Source organism: Rana temporaria, chromosome 3, assembly GCF_905171775.1.
Source record: "Rana temporaria chromosome 3, aRanTem1.1, whole genome shotgun sequence".
Lineage (NCBI taxonomy): Eukaryota > Metazoa > Chordata > Amphibia > Anura > Ranidae > Rana > Rana temporaria.
The window spans coordinates 377,576,902-377,598,704 of record NC_053491.1 but is presented as its reverse complement, the minus strand read 5'-3'; the positions used below and the strand labels follow the sequence as shown (position 1 = coordinate 377,598,704).

The window sequence follows — 21,803 nt, the reverse complement described above, 5'->3', positions numbered from 1 at the left end:
GGTGTGTGCAGATTTCTTACAATTCAAGTTGACCAATGTGCAATATCAGGGCCATGCCAGGGGGCAAATCTCCACTGTACATTCATTTTTAACACAACTGAGAAGACCCTGAAAATACAGGTAAAAACAAATAAAAAGTATTTTGTTTTGGATAAAGTGTGGTTACGGCCGTTGCTGGATTTTTATTACTCTCTGCACCCAGCAGGGGAGATATTCAACCTTTGTATTAGTATCAGCAGTAGAGAAAGTGATGGGAAATCCAAATTTTACACAGTTGTCATTGGAACAATAAGTGAAGGAAAATCTGCAAATAGGGACACACATCTAATGCCACGTACACACGATTAGTTCATCCGATGGACCGTTTTCATTGGTTAACCGATAAAGCTGACTGATGGTCCGTCGCGCTTACACACCTTCGGTTAAAAAAACGATCGTGTCAAAACGCGGTGACGTAAAACACGACGACGTGCTGAAAAAAATGAAGTTCAAGCATGCGTCGACTTGATTCTGAACATGCGTGGATTTTTAACCGATGGACGTGCCTACTAACGATCACTGAAACCCTCATGTTTCTTTATATGTTCCTTTTCTTTTATTGTGCATCCAATAGTATAGCAATGGTATAAATATAAAGAAGTTGAATATTGGGCTGGCAGTTTCTGCATACTTAAGGGCTTCTATGATTACCTTGGGTTGGGATAAGAAAGAGTGAATTTTGAATTGAAGCACCACAACATGATATTCAAGTACAAATACAAGTTTTTTCCCAATGATAAAGTGTTTGCAAAGCCAACATGTTTCAGAGACTGTAAGGCAGCCCAAAGATAAGTGACTTTTTGTTCAACCGGTAGGTTGAATGAAAAACAAAACTGACTTAAAGTGGAGGTCCACCCATTTTTAAAAGCCAGCAGCTACAAATACTGCAGCTGCTAACTTTTAAAAAATGGACACTTACCTGTCCAGCGCGCCCGTAATGTCAGCAGAGGAGGCTGAGCAATCGCTCGGTCCTCGGCTGCTTCCGCCTCCATCCTGGGTAAGGAATTCCCTTCTGCGCATGCGCGAGGATCGTGGCGCGCCGTCACTGGTCCCCGCTCTCTCCTGGGAACAGCCCCCTCTGGCTCTCACCGCCACTGAAATAACATAGATTCATGCATTGCACCAATCTATGTTATTATCGCCGCTGTTATTCAGATGGTCGGCGCTCATGTCCGGCCATCTGAATAACGCCAGCTGGTTGGCTGTACGGAAATGTCTGATAGGCATTCCCAATACAGCCCTCAGGTCCCGGAAGCTTATTCTCGGAGCGCACAGACTGTACGCCCCTTGGATAAGATGACAGGCGTCTCAGCCAATCAGGTTGGCCGGTTCTGGCTACCGGTAACCTGATTGGCTGAGACGCCTGTCAGTCATCGAGGGCGGGAGAAGACATCGTGGGACGTGGATGCCTGACTCCAGTAAAGGTAAGTGCCGGGGCGGGGGGGGGGGGAGAAAGCAATTTACAGGGCACAGTGGAGACAATTGGCACAGCGGCGACCAATAAAGGGCACAGTGGTGACAATTGATGGCACAGTGGCTGTGTTTCATGGTATGGCACAGTGGTGACAATGGATGGCACAGTGGCTGCGTTTAATGGCATGGCACAGTGGTGACAATGGATGGCACAGTGGCGACAATGGATGGCACAGTGGCTGTGTTTAATGGCATGGCACAGTGGTGACAATGGATGGCACAGTGGCTGCGTTTAATGGCATGGCACAGTGGCGACAATGGATGGCACAGTGGCTGCGTTTAATGGCATGGCACAGTGGTGACAATGGATGGCACAGTGGCGACAATGGATGGCACAGTGGCTGCGTTTAATGGCATGGCACAGTGGCTGCGTTTAATGGCATGGCACAGTGGCTGCGTTTAATGGCATGGCACAGTGGTGACAATGGATGGCACAGTGGCTGCGTTTAATGGCATGGCACAGTGGTGACAATGGATGGCACAGTGGCTGCGTTTAATGGCATGGCACAGTGGTGACAATGGGTGACACAGTGGCTGCGTTTAATGGCTTGGCACAGTGGTGACAATTGATGGCACAGTGGCTGCGTTTAATGGCATGGCACAGTGGTGACAATGGATGGCACAGTGGCTGTGTTTAATGGCATGGCACAGTGGTGACAATGGATGGCACAGTGGCGACAATGGATGGCACAGTGGCTGCGTTTAATGGCATGGCACAGTGGCGACAATGGATGGCACAGTGGCTGCGTTTAATGGCATGGCACAGTGGTGACAATGGATGGCACAGTGGCTGCGTTTAATGGCATGGCACAGTGGTGACAATGGATGGCACAGTGGCGACAATGGATGGCACAGTGGCTGAGTTTAATGGCATGGCACAGTGGTGACAATGGATGGCACAGTGGCTGCGTTTAATGGCATGGCACAGTGGTGACAATGGATGGCACAGTGGCTGCGTTTAATGGCATGGCACAGTGGTGACAATGGATGACACAGTGGCTGCGTTTAATGGCATGGCACAGTGGTGACAATGGATGACACAGTGGCTGCGTTTAATGGCTTGGCACAGTGGTGACAACGGATGGCACAGTGGCTGCGTTTAATGGCATGGCACAGTGGTGACAATGGATGGCACAGTGGCTGCGTTTAATGGCATGGCACAGTGGTGACAATGGATGGCACAGTGACTGCGTTTAATGGCATGGCACAGTGGTGCGAATTGATGGCACAGTGGCTGCATTTGATGGCATGGCACAGTGGTGCAAATTGATGGCACAGTGGCTGCGTTTGATGGCATGGAACAGTGGCTGCGTTTGGGCACAGTGAGACTGCAATTTTTTTTTTCCTTTGCGCCCCCCCAAAAATTTTGAGCACCAGCCGCCACTGGTGAGAACCCCTGAGTACTAAAAATGTCCTTTAAACTCTCCTGTAAAGGGACCACAACCCAAATAGTATGGAAATACTGTATATTTCCCATCCAGGACCCATCTATGGAGTCCTGTATAATATAAACTTTTTATTTTCTATCTTTTGTGTTATATGTTATCCCCGATGAAGGGGTGGAGTTACAGCCTCCAAAATGCAGCATTGGATTGACAAACTGTTACTGGAACAAACTTGTATTTGGACTTGGGTATTGTGGTGTAAGCTTCAATTCTAAATTCAGTTATATGAAAAAAAAAAAAAAAACTATGGGGTAATAACCATTCCCTAAGCCAGTGGTCTCCAAACTGCGGCCCGAGGGCCGGATGTGGCCCTTTGCTTGCCTTTACCCGAGCCTTGGGGCACCATTTCTCCCACCGACACAAATAATGAGGGCTCTATTCTTCCTTAGGATACCAACAATGGGGCACTACCCCCCCCCCCCCCCCAATACCAAATGTAGGGATGTTTACTCCCACTGATGCTAGGACCATTTTTCTCAGTACAGGCAATGCATTTTTTCAGCTGGAGCTTGGTGGAACTCAGTTCCACCACCTCTGGCTCAGGCCCTTTGCTCCCTGCTCACCACTATCTTGTAAACACAAAAGTCCAGATTTTGTGTTTACAAGTGACAGCTCATCTCCCAACTGCTCCCACAGATCTGATCTCCTGAACATCTCCCACTTAGTGTAGGATGGTGACAAGGGAGATGCAGGTGCCCAGGTGTGGATGCCTACACCCCTACTAGATGATCTCCCTGCAAGTGAGAGAGGCAGAGATAATTCAGTTTAACAAAGGAACAAAAGTAAGACATGGTGGATTCTTAAAGGAAGGGAGAAAATTGAGGCATTTAGAGGTCAGAGCTGAAGAGGGGTAAAAGTGAGATGTGGATGGAGGATGCAGCTGTGGAAGAAGGCTGAACTCTGCACTATGTACATAGTGCACCCCAGGGCCATCTTAATAGCATCATGGGCCCCTGGGCAAAGTAATGCTCTGGGGCCCCTACAATGATGACAGTGAAGGTAAACAGAGATCAAGTAGGTAGGAGGCAGACTGCCTCCCCTATGTATCTATAACTCTCAGTGCCATCATGGGGCCCCCAATTTCTGGGCAGCGTGGGCTCAAGGACCAGCTGCTTTGGGGAAAGGGCAGGGGCCCCCCATGCAGCTGGGGCCCCAGGGCAGTGCCCAGGTGTGCCCTCTCATTAAGACAGCCCTGGCTCACCCCTGAACTCTGCACTCTGTGTGTAAACCACCCCCAAACGCTGCACTTGGTACTCAATGCACTCCTGGTATTTAGTGCCCTTTTAAGATCCTGTCACTGTTAGTGAAATTTGACCACACCCACTATTTGATGCAGTTTGAAGAGTGTTTATGTGTGTTGGGGGATCGTAGTTTTCCCTAACTACACACAGTAATGCGAGGCTTTCTTCCTGGTGTGGAGAAAGCCTCTTGAGGGGGGAGGGGGCGAGCAGGAGTGTCAGGACGCCCACTAACACACAGCTCCTTTCTCTATCTGCAAAGTCCTGCTCGCCCCCTCCCCCCTCAAAAGGCTTTCTCTACAGCAGGGCGAAAGCCTCGCATTACGGTGTGTAGTTACAGACAGAAGAACAGAAAGTGAGGATTTCTCAGAAGAAATAAGGACATTTAAAAGCAAAATCTAAGGATGAGGTAAGTGAAGGAGGACTGCACTAAGGTAAAGGAAGCTATTTAGGGGAAAAAATGTTTTCCTTTACAACCCCTTTAAGTTCCTACACCTATTTTCTGAGAAAAAAAAATCCCTGACCACAGATTTCTTCTACACTCAGCCTAATCCATAAACCTAAACCTGCACCCCACCATTATCATGAAAATGATCACAGCGGTATTAATTTGACAATATCACATGGAAATCTGTCTACATCAAAATAAAATACACCACAAAATCTGTCCAAAATGTTTTGTGTGGCCCACACAGCAGATCTCAAACTTCGGTATCAGAGACCGTCCCTGTATACCAGACTAGCTGAACCGTTATCAGACAGACGCTGGGTTTCCTCCTGGCAGGGAGCTCTATAAACCTGTGCCCGAAAAAAAAAGGAACTACTCACCCCCGCTGACCGGGTTGGCCCACAGCTCTTCTTGCTTACTGGGATAATGCCCTGTTCCCTGCCATGTCTGGATCCAGCGCTGGGGACACCTGACGAGGACAAAGGCACAGACTTGTTAGTGGAGACTTTTTTTGTGTTGCCTTACCGATCAATGCAAAATTGAGCCTTATTTCCGTTCTTTGTGGAAATCAAGACATAATATTTACAGGGATCTACTGAGCAAACATAAAGGGCAAGGAGTTAAATCTGTGAACTTCTAATTCAATACTACACCAGCCTCACCTAATATGACTGTTGCTTTGAAAAGATAAATAAAAAAACAGCCAGAAGAAGAGTAATTCAATAAGAAATAAGGGGGAGTTGACCACACTTTGCTAAAATCACATTTATAGCCTCTCAAATGGCACCAACCTAAAAGTAGCTACATTTGCACCAGAAAAATTAATGGGACCTTAAATGTAGCATTGAGAGAATATCAGTTATAATAAAAGATGCTAAAAGTCATTAGCATATTACATAAAAGTTTGTGATTACATATACCACTACCATGAAAACTCCAAAAGGGTACAGTGCGAAATCTATGTATGTTTTCAGACAACAACCGATTAAAATGAATTAGGGGTTTATTTTGTTTAATAAAAAAAATGCTGTATAAATGGCACAACAATTTCCCATTATTGTGTCTAATATGTTTATTTCCTATGATCGTCAGCGCCATCAAGTGGCCATAATGCAGTATTTTCCTGAAATACCTCAAACAAGGAAAATACATTATGGTCACTAGATGGTGCTGAAGATCATAGGAAATAAAAACATATTAGATATAATACAGCGATTATTTGTGATGGCTGTGTGAATGCTTGATGCATTATCAGAGCAATTTTATTTAAAGATAGACTCCTTAGTGTTTATTTATACGCCTACTTCTTCAGGACTGGGTTGCATTAATTGTTATTATTTATCAAGGGTTCATTCTTGAATTATTACTATGCATAGTTATGGCTCAACCCTCACCAAGGACCAAAATGAACAAACTACCCATCTGGAGAATAGAAAACAGACCCAAGTATCAACAGCTTGGGACATCTCAAAAAAGATGATGTGCCTGTGGAAGGGGGCCAAACAGTGTTGGTTGCCAGGCAGGATGGACTTTGGGAGGGGGACTTTGATCTTTAATCTCTTGCAGAGCCACACAGAATGAGCTGTAAATCTTCAGCATCTGCAACCTCCTTTTTGTATGTTTGATGGCTCCAGGCATTGCTGCTTGTTGTGGTTCCACTTATCATCCACTACTTTGGCAGTGTGTCGCTTCGGAATCATAGTGGCGTAGCAGCCAGTGGGTTGAACTACAGTGCACAGCCATGGAGTTAGTCATCCAACAAGCCTGGAAGTGTAGGATACTGAAGATTGATCTCTTATGAATCCTCAAGTGTACCTGTCACTAGGAAGCACTTCACAAGAAAAGTGTGTCACTACCACTTCTTACCTGAAGAGGGCGTTGATAATCTTGTCTGACGACACTGACTGTTGCCTTCACTTCCCAGGGGTATGAATCGGCTGGGAGTGAAATCAGGGTGAGTCTGGGAAGCAGTACTCTGTGTCCATGGGCTGGAAGACATTGGGAGGACAGCAGGGGTGATCTTCTCTCTACAGATAACAGAAGAAAAGTTGGACAAATACAAACCTATGGCCAGATATTATACATGAATTCATTTCTGTACATTAGCTTCCAGGATAGTAAAATTGTAATGGTTGTTTTGGGTGAAGTTATTTACTGTATGTGTTCTGTCTAGGAAGATACAACAGGTTGTGATAGGAAATCTCTCCAAAGTGAGTGGAAGCCCCCACATAGAAAAGAATCGCCCCCCTTTAAAATAATCACATTTTGTTACTTTGCAGCCTGAAATGAAGACAGTGGCCCGGATTCAGATAGGAGATACGACGGCGTATCTCTGAGTGCGGGCCGTCGTATCTATGCGCCTGGTTGCCAGTAAAGGACAGAATTGCTTTTAAAGCACTCTGTCTGACACATAAGTGCATCCATGGGAAGGCTCCACAATATCTTTGCGACAAGATAAAAGCTCACAACGCTAATCGCATTCTGCGATCCACCAACCAAAATCTGCTTCAGATACCCAAAGCCAAATTCAAGTCCAAAGGAGAAAGAAGATTTGCGCTCCAAGGTCCCAGACTATGGAATGCTTTACCAACCAGCATTCGGTTGGAGGAAAACCACCTGACCTTCAGAAGAAAGATCAAAACTCATCTCTTTTGATATCAAGAGAGAGAGGAACAACGAGCGCCCAGATGCGATTTAGTTCGCATGTGCTGCGCTATATAAGTTTTTCATTCATTCATTCATCAGTTACGCATAGATTTCCCTAAGATCCGACCGGCGTAAGGCCCCATACACACGATAGAATCCATCCGCTGAAAAATCCCAGCGAATGGGTTTCAGCGGATAGATCCTATGGTGTGTACACTCCAGCGGATCTGTTTCCGCGGATATTTCTCCCCTGGGATGGATTCCAGCAGATCAAATATTCGCTGACATGCTAAACAAATCTATCTGCTGGAATCCATCCCAACGGATGGATTCGCTGGTCTGTATAGAATCACCGGATCCATCCGTCCGAAGGGATCCCCCGCATGCGTCGTAATGATTCGACGCATGCGTGGAATTCCTTATATGACAGCGTCGCGCACGTCGCCGCGTCATAATCGCGGCGACGGCGCGACACGTCATCGCCAGAGGATTTTGGCGCGGATTTCAATGCGATGGTGAGTACACTCCATCGCAGAGAAATCCGCTGAAATCCTCAAGAGGATTTATCCGCGGAAACTGTCCGCTGGACCGTATTCGCGAATAAATCCTCTCGTGTGTATGGGGCCTTAGTGTCTTACACCGTCGTATCTTAGGCTGCATATTTACGCTGGGTGGCGCTTCCGTATAGTTGCGCGAGGAATATGCTAATTAGGTATTTACACCGATTCAGAAACGTACGTCTCGCCGGCGCATTTTTTTACGTCGTTTACGTTAGGCTTTTTTCGGCGTATAGTTACCCCTGCTATATGAGCTGTAGCTAATGTTAAGTATTGACGTCGTTCCCACGCCGAGTTTTCAAAATTTTACATCGTTTGCGTAAGTCGTTCGCGAATAGGGCTGGACGTCATTTACGTTCACGTCAAGTTCTTTCTGCATACGGAACTTGCGCCCAAAGTTACGGCGGCGTAACGTATCTGATATACGTTACGCCGGAAAAGAAAGATAGAGCATTCTATCTGAATCCGGCCCAATGTTTTTGTTTTATTCAGCTGTATTTACTAGTGCAATTTATAACATCCAAATGATAGATATACCACTAAAATGTCAAGAATAAAAAAATCTGAAAATGTAAAAACAGAATCTATGAGTTGGAAAAAGGATCACCCCTCCCCTTATGTCAGTAATTTGATGGACCACCTTTTGCTTTAATTACAGCCTTTAGTCTGTTGGACTATGTCTCTACTAACTTTGTGCATCTAGACTTTGCAATATTTGCCCACTCTTCTTTCCAGAACTGCTCAAGTTCAGTTAAATTTGATGGTGACCGTTTGTGGACTGCAGTCTTCAAGTCATTCCACAGATTTTCAATGGGGTTTAAGTCTGGCCTCAGACTAAGCCATGCAAGGAAATTCAAATGTTTCTACTTTCTGTGTACTTTGGGTAAACCTTCCCATTTACAACTTTCTGGCAGAGAGCAGATTTTCCTCAAGAATTTGATAGTATTTTGCCCCATTCATTTCTCTTCTACCCTGACAAGTGCTCCAGTCCCTGCTGCAGAGAAACACTCCCATAACAGGATATTACCACTTCCATGCTTTACTGTAGGAATGGTGATATTTGGATGGTGAGCTGTATTGGATTTCTGCCAGACATATCGTTGGATTTTGAGGCATGCGGTAAAACGTCTGTCACTGCATATATTGTGAATAAGAGTACTGTTAGGCAGAAGTGGGCCTTCCTAAAGAGATGATTTTTCAGGAATCACCTAAGAGTGGACAAAGTAGGAGACAGCTGGACAAATTAGGGTAAGGGGTTCCAGAGGGTGGGAGAGATGCTAGAAAAGTTCCAAAGATGAGCATGAGAGAAGGTGACAAGGGGGTTAAGAGCAGGAGGTCTTGGTAGGAGCGAAGAGGATGGTTTGGGTGATATTTTGAGATGAGGTTGGTACTATGAGAGTTCTTCAAAAAGTTTCCACACAAAGCAAGATATATATATATATATATATATATATATATATATATATATATATATATATATATATATAGCCAGATTCAGGTATAGTTACGCCGGCGTATCAGTAGATACTAGTAGTCGTAACTCTGAATCCGCGCCGTCCTACATTTAAGCGTATGCTCAAACTGAGATTGAATGTTGCTAAGATACGAGCGGCGTAAGTCTTCCTACGCCGTCGTATATTAGCTGTCTATTTTTAGCTGGCCGCTAGGGGCGTGTACGCCGATTTACGCCTAGAATATTTAAATCAGCAAGATATGCCTATTCACGAATGTACACTCGCCCGTCGCAGTAAAGATACGCCGTTTACGTAAGGCGTTTTCAAGCGTAAAGATAAACCACCAAAAAGATGGCGCAGCTAATGTTAAGTATGGACGTCGGAACCGCGTTGAATTTCTAAATTTTTACGTTGTTTGCGTAAGTCGTCCGTGAATGGGGCTGGCCGTAATTTACGTTCACGTCGAAACCAATGAGTCTTTGCGGCGTAATTTGGAGCATGCGCACCGGGTTACGTCCACGGATGGCGCATGCGCCGTTCGTTCAAAACGTCATGCTTTATTTACATAAAACACGCCCACCTCTTCACAATTTGAATTAGGCGCGCTTACGCCGGCACATTTACGCTACGCCGCCGTAACTTAGGACGCAAGTGCTTTGTGAATACAGCACTTGCCTCTCTAACTTGCGGCGGCGTAACGTACATTACATACGCTACGCCCGCACAACTTTAAGCCGCCATACGTGAATCTGGCCAAGAAACTTTATAAAATCACACAATATTAGCAGGTATACATCCTATCCAAAAATATCCCATTACATAAATGAAAACATGATGACAATAGAGGGCATCATATAGCCTAGATATAGCAGTTACGTTCATGATGCAAACCTATGATTCATATACACGATCTCTGCTCTAGGTTCTACAAATACCATGTTACTAAATATGGTATTATAATAAACTTGGAGGACCGTGCTAGATACTGTGCATTCCGTCATTGAATTAATGATTGCACATTTTGCCTTCATATGACACATATATTCGATAATCAAAACACTTCTCCATACTAGTTTCCTATTGAATAGGACTTCATTCATCCATGGTATACGTCATTGCAGTCTTATGACTGGGATTCATTAATGCAGAAGGGTGTTGACATCTTGGTGGTTGACAACGTTGTCATCATGTTTAAATCTACGCAATGGGATATTCTTGGATGGAGATTTACATTTAAGCTTTTTATACCACGTGAAGTATTGAAGTGTTTTTGACAGTATTCCTTTGTATGGTTTATTTTCCTTTTTCTTCTTGTGTTCATAAAATGTCCAAAATATTGTTGACTGGATAGTTGGGCTGTAAAGTGTGTGAATCACTAAGCTGGGGCTCCATAATTCTAACATCTTCTGGCAGACAAAAATAAATACCGTATTTATCGGCGTATAACACGCACAGTCGTATAACACGCACCCTAACTTTAAGAGGAAAGTTTCAGGAAAAAAAATTTCCACGGCCCCCTGCGTATAACACGCAGGCACAGTTCTACCCTCTATTTTCAGGGTAAAAAAGTGAGTGTTATACGCCAATAAATACAGTAAATCTTTAGCTTCATGCTACTTGCTGTGCCTTTTGATCAATAGCTGAGACTTATAATTGAATGTTTTATCTCCTCCTCCATTCTAGTCTACATAGGAGATTAAACATTATTCATTTCTACCACAAGATTGGGCAATAGAGGGAAAGTGATTGTTCAGCATGATTGCGTATATTTCTTGTGGGCAGCTATTGTACAGGCTAATATGCAATTGATCATAGGAGATTTAAAATTGCAAGACTTAAAGTGTATGTAAATCCTTGTAATGATATTCTTTTATTTGTTCCCTTTTGGTCTGTCAAGTACACATTTAAAAATGTTTTGTTACATTTTCTTGTTACATCTGTTTAACCCCTTCAATACTGGGCACTTTCATCCCCTTCCTTCCCAGGCCAATTTTCAGCGTTCAGCACTGTCAATGACAATTGCGCGATCATGCTACGCTGTACCCAAATTACATTTTTATCATTTGGTTCGGATAAATAGAGCTTTCTTTTGGTGGTATTGATTCACGACTCCTTTTTTTTTTGCGATATAAGCGAAAAAAGAGTGGAAATTTGGAAAAATAACAATATTTTCTTCTTTCTATTTAAAAAATAAATCCAATTGAAATAGAAAAAAAACATTTTTTATACTCACCCGAAATACCTGTTGGTATGCGGAAGTCTGCCTCTTCCGTAACCGTGGTTTGTCTTCTTCTTCATCCTCTTCTAGTGAATGGGGCGCTCTGCTTTCTGGGAACTGTGTGTAATCCCAGAGAGCAGCCACCCATTCACAAGTCAGCGCGAGACTTCCGCATGCGCAGTAGGAAACGGGCGGTGAAGCCTTAAGGCTTCACTGCCTGTTTCCCTTAGTGTGGATGGTGGCGCAGAACCTGCACCAATCGAGGGATCAGCATCGGAGGGGGGGGGGGGCCCATCAGCGCGGGCAAGTAGGACAGGTAAGTGTCCTTATTAAAAGTCAGCAGCTACAGTGTTAGTAGCTGCTGACTTTAAAAAATAAATAAATAAATTGCGCGTGAAATCCCGCTTTAAGCCAAAATGTATTCTGCTACATATTTTTGGTAAAAAAATTCTGTTAAGTGTATAATAATTGGTTTGTGTGATCATGGATAGATGTACGCAGATGATCATGTACAGATGTGCACAGGTGATCATGAGTACTGATAGGTAACCTCCGTTCCCCAGCTAGGTTCTTCCACACCAGATGAAAACAATTGGTAGTCCTTAGCCAGAACGCACTCATGCGTTACACCCAGAGGTAAAAACAAGAAGGGCAAACATAGAGTAGTACTGCTAACACAGCGATTTATTGAAAAAATAAAATTTATGCACTCACATATCCAAAATGGTAAGTTGGCGTGTGTTTAAAATGTAAAGCCGGCCGGCTTGTATAATCCGCTCGTTCCTTCCGGATAGTCGCGGGCAAACAATGATGACGTCAGCACGCCGTTCCTCCCTACGCCGTTTCGTCAGTAAAATGACATCTTCCAGGGGCACGAGCGGCGTGCTGACTCGCCACTATTTATGTGCATTCAATGTCAATCGGACCGCCCAGACTTGACTTCCGGGGATCGTGGACACAAATCCGCCATTTTTGATGAGGGATCCTATACCTAACAGTATATATCCCAACTACAATTGGGTGATGATGCTGGCAATAATTCCCAATGCTGAATTAGATCAAACTATGTGGCAGCTAATCACTTATGGCTAAAATATACAAAGAAGTAAAATGTCTTACGGTCATTCACATTAATCAGATTAATCAGACATAAATTATGTGCCGCAGACATTTCAACATTAAAAAATACCTAAATTAAAGGTATAACTTAATATGAGGGCACATTCAACTTGAACTTGATACAGGTGCACGCACTTATTAAGGTGCAGATCCCATATCTATTGTTGGTTGACAGTGTGACATCATGAATATAAAATATAAAATCAAATCATGAATCGAATCATGACTATCTATATATAAAATAAAAGTCGAATCTAAGGAGGACCCATATTCATGAATCCACCTATGGTCCGATTATATACCCTTCAAAATTGTCCGATCATATATGGCAGGAAAACGATCGGAACTATGAAGGAAATTTTTCAAAATTTTAAAAAATTGTTAAAAAATTCGCAAATTAGCAATATATCAGAATCATGGACATATGTGTGCAGATGATCATTGGGACATATGATTTTACTGTTACATATGTGGGGGACAGGTGGGTGGGGACACTAGGCTGGTGATCAGTGTGTAAAAAGCTGTAAAAAACTGTTCATACTCACCAATCACCAGCCAGCTGCAGTGATCTGCTCTCCTCTCCTCACCGACAACTAATGTGTGAGGAGAGGAGAGCCGATCACCTAGCAACCAGCTCTCTATTTACATCACCTGACGGCTGTGATTGGACACAGCCGTCATGTGATCAGGAGGGTCAATTACAGAACCCTCCTGCCAATGTTATGGAGATGGGCAGAGGGAGAAGGATGTTTTGTAGTCGTAACACATTTTCTGTCCTAGGGTGACAATGCTGCTCCTCCATAGATACAGTGCACCGAGTGAGCGTTACCACCTTAAGGCCTGATTCACACCTATGCAGGTTGCAGTTTGCATATTACAGGCGCATTTTACATTTTTCAATACACGCTGTTGATCATGGAAGTCTCCCCCTGCTTACTGTCACATCAATCACATTTAAACAGATATGAATCAGACTGAAAGCTGTAAGGGACTTCTCTGTACTGACATTTTAATGCCACAGACATCTAAAAGGTTAAATTTCTGTATGGGTACCTCTTTAGTAAGGCTGGCACTTTTTCTAGCCTGTGATGGGTTTGTGGGGATTTTGATGACTGTACATCTCCTTCTGTTATAGGTTCTTCACTATCTTTCTGCTCCTCGGAGGTGTGTGCCAGTGAACTGGGTTCTGATTCAAGACTTTTCTCCACTGATTTTCTCATTTTGTTTGTTAGGGGGGTGAACCAGGCCAATGCCTAGAGAAATAAAAGATATGAAAACAATCCAGTTAATCTAGACAATTGTTATCTGTTACAACCAAGGTTCTCATCCAATGGTGGAGGGAGACACGGCCCAAATTCCAGGGCAGAGAGCACCTCTACTATATAATGCACAGTGACACGCATACCTCCCAACTTTTTGAGATGGGAATGAGGGACACCTGTCAGCAAAAGTATGCAGGCATAGGACACACCCCTTGCCACACCCCCTTAAAGGAGAATTGTTCAAAAAACAAGATCGGTTAAACTCACAAGTGCTTTTTTTTCCACTACTATTCCTTTATATTGGCTTTTGGAATTTACAAATGCAGCAATTTAGAAATCGGATGAAAGGTTTAGCACTGGGAAACACTTCTTGATAGATAAAAAGTGCATTTTAATTACATCTATATGGATCAGACCAAAATGAGGGACAAATGAGGAGGAATGAGGGACAGAGGGACATTGCTCCAAATTAGGGACAGTCCCTCGAAATCAGGGACAGTTGGGAGCTATGGACACGCATTTGCTAGATCTGGGTGTCAGAAAGGGCAACATTGTCCTTGGCACCTTCTGTGAGATGAATTGGAAGCACAAACAACCTTTTCTTTCTTTCATAAACTACTTATCCCGCCAATCCATGTGTAATAGGATGAACAAAAGCAGACACGTCTGAAGCCCAGCCTGTGTGACGGCTATAGCTGTCTTGATAGATAAAGTATAGGAGAGTGAGTGAGTGTAACTACCATAGGACAGCAGATGTGTCTTATTCACAGGTTTACCTGTAATAAAGGAAATAACACCCCCCACACAAAAGAAAGATAGAAAACTAGTGCAGCCACCGCATCTAGAGACTGGTATGTTGCAATATCGTATGTTTTTATTTTTGGGTTTAGATACACTCTAACTACATTGGTAAATGTATATATGTTAACAGATTTACCTGTGAGAGGATAAATATATTTTTCATTTTGTTCAATCAGTTCTGTGATCCAAACTCCTCTGCCAGAAATCACAGCCTTATCCCTGACCTCAAACACAGACTGCCATGTAGTTTAAATATTAATAATAGGGAAGTGCTACCCCTCTAACATACAGTTCTTAGTACATATGTACTGTACCTTATAAAAAACTAACTATAACTGGTATACAATAGTGCAAAATGATGAATAAATGAAGTGAACGTGATCAAAAGAAACATATGATAATAGGTGGACAGTAAACACATAAAAAATAGAACGCCAGCTAGTGATAATATTTCATGTGATTAGGCTTGATTATAAAATATATATATATATATATATATATATATATATATATATATATAAAATACAATGTGACCAAAGTCCATAAAGTAAATTAAAATAAAATAGGTACTCCTTGAGGAAGTCATGTGACGAGTGACGAAACGCATTGAGCGAGCGGGGCTTTATGACATCATCGCATATGAGCAGGAAGTTACTGTATCTCCTAGAGCCAAGCTATTGTGAATATCCAAGTGATCAGTAAGGGGCCCACACACCCAGTTTGTGTCAAGCGAATTGCCTAGGTGCACTAGAGCAGTGGTCATCAACCCTGCCCTACAGGGCCCACTAACAGGCCAGGTTTGCAAGATAACTGAAATACATCACAGGTGATATCATTTGCTGCTCAGTGATTGCAGTATTCTAGACTGCATCTCCCCATGGTAATACATAAAACCTGGCCTGTTAGTGGGCCCTGTAGGGCAGGGTTGATGACCACTGCACTAGAGGACGTGCACTGATATGAGTTTGTACAATAAATTATTGTGTTTTATACAATTCAGCACTATGTTAGTTTTTAAAATGTTATGAGCACCATATATACGAGGACTACAGCACATTGAAGCGGGTGTCTCAAATAAGATTTAAGCAGCCAGTCATTGGAGTATATACCCCTGAAGTGGAAGGCTTAAATTTACCAAACACAAAGAAGGTTCGGCCAGTTCCATAAAACAAGGTATTCACTGGAACATACTTGCCCATTTGGGGTACACAAGATGGTGGTACAGCGTGGTTCAGTGACAAACTTTCTCTGTTCCTTCCACAGGAAATCTGTTGGGGGATTGTGAGCTGCACCAGCTGATGAGGCCCAAACCTGCAATGAAGAAAGAAGAATATTAAAATCCCTTCTTAGATTGTAAGCTCTAATGAGCCGGGACTCTCTGATACCTATTGTAATAAATTGTATTGTAACTGTACTGTCTGCCCTCATGTTGTAAAGCGCTGCGCAAACTGTTGGCACTATATAAATCCTGTATTATAACAATAATACTGAATTTCGAATGGAGGTTTAAAGGTGCAGGAGACAGCTGAAAAATCGGAAGCATGTATTTTTGGAAGGTGTTGTACTCACAGTGACCACGCAGCGAGCCATCACTCTGGTTTTTGGTGGGAATCGATAGAATGACATGGGGTGACCACGAATGTTCTGCTGGAGAAGACACCCTCCAATGTCTTCCTCTTTATCTTGTGACTGGTTAATGATTCTTACAAAACTGCCACTGGGGTCGACTTCAGAGATTTCCAGATTGCCAATAGCACTAGGGAAGCCCAAACACATTATCTATATAAGTTCATCATGTTATCACTGGGTCTAAAATAAGGTATATCACTGGGTCTAAAATAAGGTATATAATGAAAACAGGTTTTATTTTAATATTTCATTAGCATGTTAATGAGGGGCAAGGAAGATTAGATATAACCAGGTTTAATATCAACTTTACATTTTGGTGAAGTAATTCACTTTTTGTTTTAAATCCTTTTTATTATGCAAAAAAAAAAAAAAAATGTTTCTCTTGTGTAGCGCTACCCCCGCAGGAGCCACTGGTGAATAGGGATCCCCCACCCTGCACAGCCAGACACACAGCATTTTCACAGCACTCTGGAGTCAAGAAACAATTCTTTGCAGCTTTTTTTTTTTTTTGTTATGGATATTGATCTTGGACGGGGTTAAGGGTATTATGGGATGCCAACTTGACTTTAGCAGAACTTTTCAGGGTCTCTTTACACACTCCTCAGCTCCTGCAGCACAACACTTGCTTGAAGCACAAAACTCCCAGGACCAGCTGGCACACTGTTAGGTGATCAAAAAAATAGGGCTCAGTCAGATTTTAGCAAATGCCCTTTTCGGGCAGGGACCACAAGCCCTTGGTTGTGTAGCAAAGTCCTAATGCCCAGCTGTCTTTCTATGGCTACTGCTCCCAGCATCACCTCTAAAGGCACTGCCAGTCCACCTGACTGCAGCTGCCCCTTTCTCTAGCCCTCCTGGCTAATCTTCCACAGTCCCAGGCTGACTATGCATCCATCTCAGACTGCTGTCACCCAGTCCTCTCAGGCTGCCTCTCAGTCCTCCCTGACTATCACTCACCAGCCCATCTGGCTGAGTTCTTGAAAATCTCCCGGATGTGCTCACTGGCTCATGCTGTCCTCACACCTGCTCCCGTGCCATTGGACAGGATTCCTTCTTGGGATATCAGAGGATTCCTCCTGCACCCAAGCTTCCAGGTCACAATCCCCCCCCCCCAAACTAGTGGTTTACCCTCAAGGGCCCACGACAGCCTCCTAGCACTCCATCTCCAACTTTCACCTGAACTCTCCTGCCCAGCTAGGCTGACCCTGAGTGTTTGAGGTAGCTTGCCTCCTGCCAACCCATCTGTTGGGCATTGGTCTGGGCCCTCATGGGTTTACAGTGGGACCAGAATGGCAGCTGAGTTTAGAGCATTTTCATAAAGTCAGCAATGGTAACTCTCATAGGACTTTCATAACATGTTTACTTTAAAGATGATTCTGGAGCATTATCAGGCTTTTTCAATATGACATAAAGCACTGTGTAAATGAAATAAACCAAACCAGCCACTCGGAATTCCACTTTGCACTACAATGTTCTAAATTCTGATTAGTAGCTTTAAGTTACTTCTTGTTGCACATTTTTATTGACCTGTGCACAGTTTTTTGCAGCTTTTCCAAGCAGCTTATCCATATAGTGATACAGTAAATAGTGAGTAAATAGTCATTGTTGTGGCTGATAGTACATGTAAAATGCTGTGTACATCTCAGAGGAGCCAGCCTGCAGCGATTTTCCTATGGAACATCGAGAACTGTGTGCTGCAATTTCTAAACCCTTATTATTTATTAACAGTGGATTTTATACAGTTATTTTCTCCTCATGTTGAGACACACGTCTACCCTGCAAAAAGCAAATGTGTGTTTGCCCCGGGGCTGCAGAAGAGAGGGCGGATTATTTTGACTGCTTGGCCAGTGGTGCTGGGTCCAGGAGAGTCTCCTGATATTCGGTCAGCTTCTAGGCAGAGGCCCTGGACGTAGAGTGCTACAGAGGAAAGCTGCTTGAAAAAACAAATAATCTATCTTTGTCTTTAAGGAGAACTCCAGTCCGATTTAAAAGCAGACCAGTTTTAAGATGAGGAGGTTAAATTAATCAGTCTAAACCCCAGTTTCAGCCACAACTTTTAGTTTTGTATAGAAGAGATTTTGTTCTCACTTCCTATCCTGGTAACAAAGAGTTTGAAGGCCACAAATTACAGTGGAACCTCGGATTGCGAGTAACGCGGTTAACGAGCGTTTCGCAATACGAACACTGTATTTAAAAAAATGGCCTGAGGTGGGAGGCACCGGAGCAGAGCGGAGTCGATCGGCGCTGTTCGGAAAGGCCAGAGGACAGCTCGGCAAACCTCACGAACAGAGTCCTTCCAAGGTTTGCCGAAGTCAGCCGAGGTGTCCTCTGGCCTTTCTGAGGCTCTCCGGCGCCCCCCCAGATATCCCCGTATGTGAATGATTTTGGGGTATATATTTCCCCTTAACACTTATTTACAAAAAAAATATTAAATAAGAGCACTGACACTAGAAAATATCACCCAATGTATATTCAACAACAGTCACAATTAGTAACACCTGATAATGTAGATCTGCCACCATGACAACCCACCACAACAATACTTCCCCGTCGCTGCTCCCACCACAAATGTCAGTTGCGTAATGTCATTGAACAAATATGGATCCCTACCAACTTGATAACATTTTCAAACGGAAACTTGTGGGGATCTGTCATTTTTCGAAGCAGAAGTGATACTTCTGATAAATGACGGAGGCTTGGGTGGGTGCGTAAATGGGCAAATATGGCTAGTTTGTTTGGCTGTTGGCTGAACTCATGTCCAACCCAATACTCGTGCCTAACAGCAATAGAAACCTGATAGTAATAACATTTCCCATACTACCAGATGCAGGAGCACACTCGGCACACAATTTTTACAGTGCCGATGTCCGCGCTGTGGCAGAACTTCACCCGCGGCTGCGCCCCCCCTCCTATATGAAATGGTACCGCCCAGGGCACTCGCCCCATCCGCCCCTGCCTTGTACCGGCCCTGCTACAGTCTATGCCATTCTACTGGATCCTGGGGCAGTGGTATGTATTGATAGGTTAGCCAGGCGAATAAAGGACAGGGTTACATAATGACAGGTCCACTTGAAAAGTATTACCAGTATTTCAGCACTTTTTGGTTCCCTTTTGCCTTTCCTCCCACCACAGCCTGACTAATTATACTGTCTTAAAAAATGTGAATATTGATTCATCTAACTTGCTCAAGATAGTTGAGATACAGAATTACTATTCATCAGAATTTTCCATGCTTTTCATTGCCCAACAGCTCTTGTGCAACTCTGAAAAATCCGGCTGCTTGGAGGAACATCTCATTTGCAGAGCTGACGTACCCAGACTCCCTCACATGCTAATCGAGCATAGAATTCTATACATTATTAAGCGCTCGTCTCCTGACAACGCCAAGCTCACACTTTAAACCGAATATGAAATTAGTGTCAAATAATATTGCTTATTTTGCTGTTTGTGAGAAAATACATTCCTGTATCAGCATTAAATCCAGACTGTCAACCCCTAAACAACTATTCATGCAGATTCCAAGAATTATTGAGATAACCACTGGAAAAAAAAAAGATATCTGCTTAGAATGAATAAAATCCACATGGAATCTTCCACGACATTTAAAGTAGATGTAAATGCTACCTAAAGCATAGTGTATCATAAACAATTGCCATGAAATCTTGTTTTCCCATTTTTTTTCCATCCTTTGTTACATCTCAGTGGCAATGGTCTCCTGCAGGCTCTTTGCTTAAGGTGACCAGATTTTTAAAATTAAATCTGGGGACATATTTTTTTTTTTCTAGTAATGGCGGCAATCAGCGACTTTGCGGTGGGAAAATCAGACACTAAGTGACACTTTTGACACTTTTTGGGGTCCAGTGAAACTAATACAGTGATCAGTGCTAAAAATATGCACTGTCACTGTACTAATGACACTGTTAAATGACAGGTTAAATGTTTGCCTAACCAGTGTTTTATCACTGTGGGGGGAGGTGCTTTTACTAAGGTAAGCCATAGATCCCTGTCCCTGCTTTGCAGGAACACAGGATCAATGTCTTTCATACTGAAAGAATGGTGATCTGCCTTGTTTAGATCGGCAGACCACTGTTCTGTCTATTTTATTCTGCACTGAAATTGCCCACGTCCCTGTTCAAATCCAATCCGGGGACAGATTTGGTCCGGGGACAGTGTCCTCAGTCCGGGGACTGTCCCAGGAAACCGGGGATGTCTGGTCACCCTATCTTTGCTGCCACTTCCGGTCTACATGCACATCAGCAATGGCTGCATGGCATTTCTCAGGGCAGGTTTCCTTATGGCAACAACAGTGGTTCATGCCTTTACAATCAATGTTAACATGTAGATTGTAGTTTCCATTGGAAGCCCTTGAGGCAGGATGACAACGTTGGAGCACAATTAGGAGAGAGGGACAGAATGTTGTCACCCTATACCAGAAAGGTTCAGAACAAGGACCGTTATGGCTGGATTCTTTGGGGTTATTTTAACTAAAGCTACTGAGTTAAAAATACTGTAAGTGCATAGGTGTGCGCAGCCTATTGCATTAGGGTGTGCACCCCAAAGCACAAACACATGTCTTTCTCTGCAGCCTTAGCTGGACATTGAATGAATGGGATAGTGCTGTGTGCTAAGCGGCTTCCTGTTTATTCACAAACCGAAGCATAGTAAACACAGTTTACTATGCTTCAGTTATTATTGAACACAGTGAGTAAGTGTGTTCATTTAGAAAAGAAAGGGGCCAGTAAATGACGTATTTACTAGCCCCTTTCCCCACTCTCCATTTTGAAACATCCCCTTCAGCAGTCAGGGGTAGGGATGAGCCGAACACCCCCCCCGTTCGGTTCGCACCAGAACCTTCGAACGGACCGACCATTCGCGCGAACATTTAGAACCCCATTGACGTCTATGGGACTCGAACGTTCAAATTCAAAAGTGCTCATTTTTTTTTTGTTTACCAAAGTTTATTTCAAATATAGATGTGGATAAGCAAACGTACATTGTGGAATATATGGACAATACATTGTTCAGCATAGTCTCTATGGATGACAAAACATTTATAATTGTGAAAATATACATATGTATCTATGTAATACAGAAAACAGCTATTACAATCTCTGATGACTCGACATACCCTATCTATGAGTTATCCATGGTGTATGAAGTGAGAGGATTGTGTATAGGGTAGTGTAACCTAAGGTGAACCTAGTGAACTAAGGGCCAATTGGACCATTTATCGTTATATGTTTGCATGGAATCGTTGAGGGAATGAAAAATTTTCTCCGTAAGCTTAAGGGTATCCATTCGATCCAATACCTGTTGCCACGAGATGTTGTTGGATCTCCAGTTCAATGCGACCATCCACTGAACTGAACTACAGAGGGAATGAAGCAGTCTAATATATGGGATGGGGATGTCTGGGATCCCAGCATAAAGGATGCAGATTTGAGGGGTGAAGGAAATCTTAAGGCCAGAAGACTCCT

The 21,803-nt window shown here is 43.4% G+C and overlaps 1 protein-coding gene across 3 annotated transcripts in view; it reads right to left on the bottom strand.

The window, feature by feature from the left end:
- LMNTD1 (lamin tail domain containing 1) overlaps positions 1 to 21,803 on the bottom strand; it is a 218,037-nt gene that overhangs the window by 15,246 nt on the left and 180,988 nt on the right. For all 3 annotated transcript variants that reach the window (XM_040345614.1, XM_040345612.1, XM_040345613.1), the window contains exons 12-16: positions 16,270 to 16,456; positions 15,892 to 16,011; positions 13,691 to 13,890; positions 6,510 to 6,670; positions 5,024 to 5,112 (exon numbers count right to left, since the gene is read on the bottom strand). In XM_040345614.1, the coding sequence (XP_040201548.1) occupies positions 5,024 to 5,112; positions 6,510 to 6,670; positions 13,691 to 13,890; positions 15,892 to 16,011; positions 16,270 to 16,456 (757 nt within the window). The remainder of the gene's footprint in view (positions 1 to 5,023; positions 5,113 to 6,509; positions 6,671 to 13,690; positions 13,891 to 15,891; positions 16,012 to 16,269; positions 16,457 to 21,803) is intronic.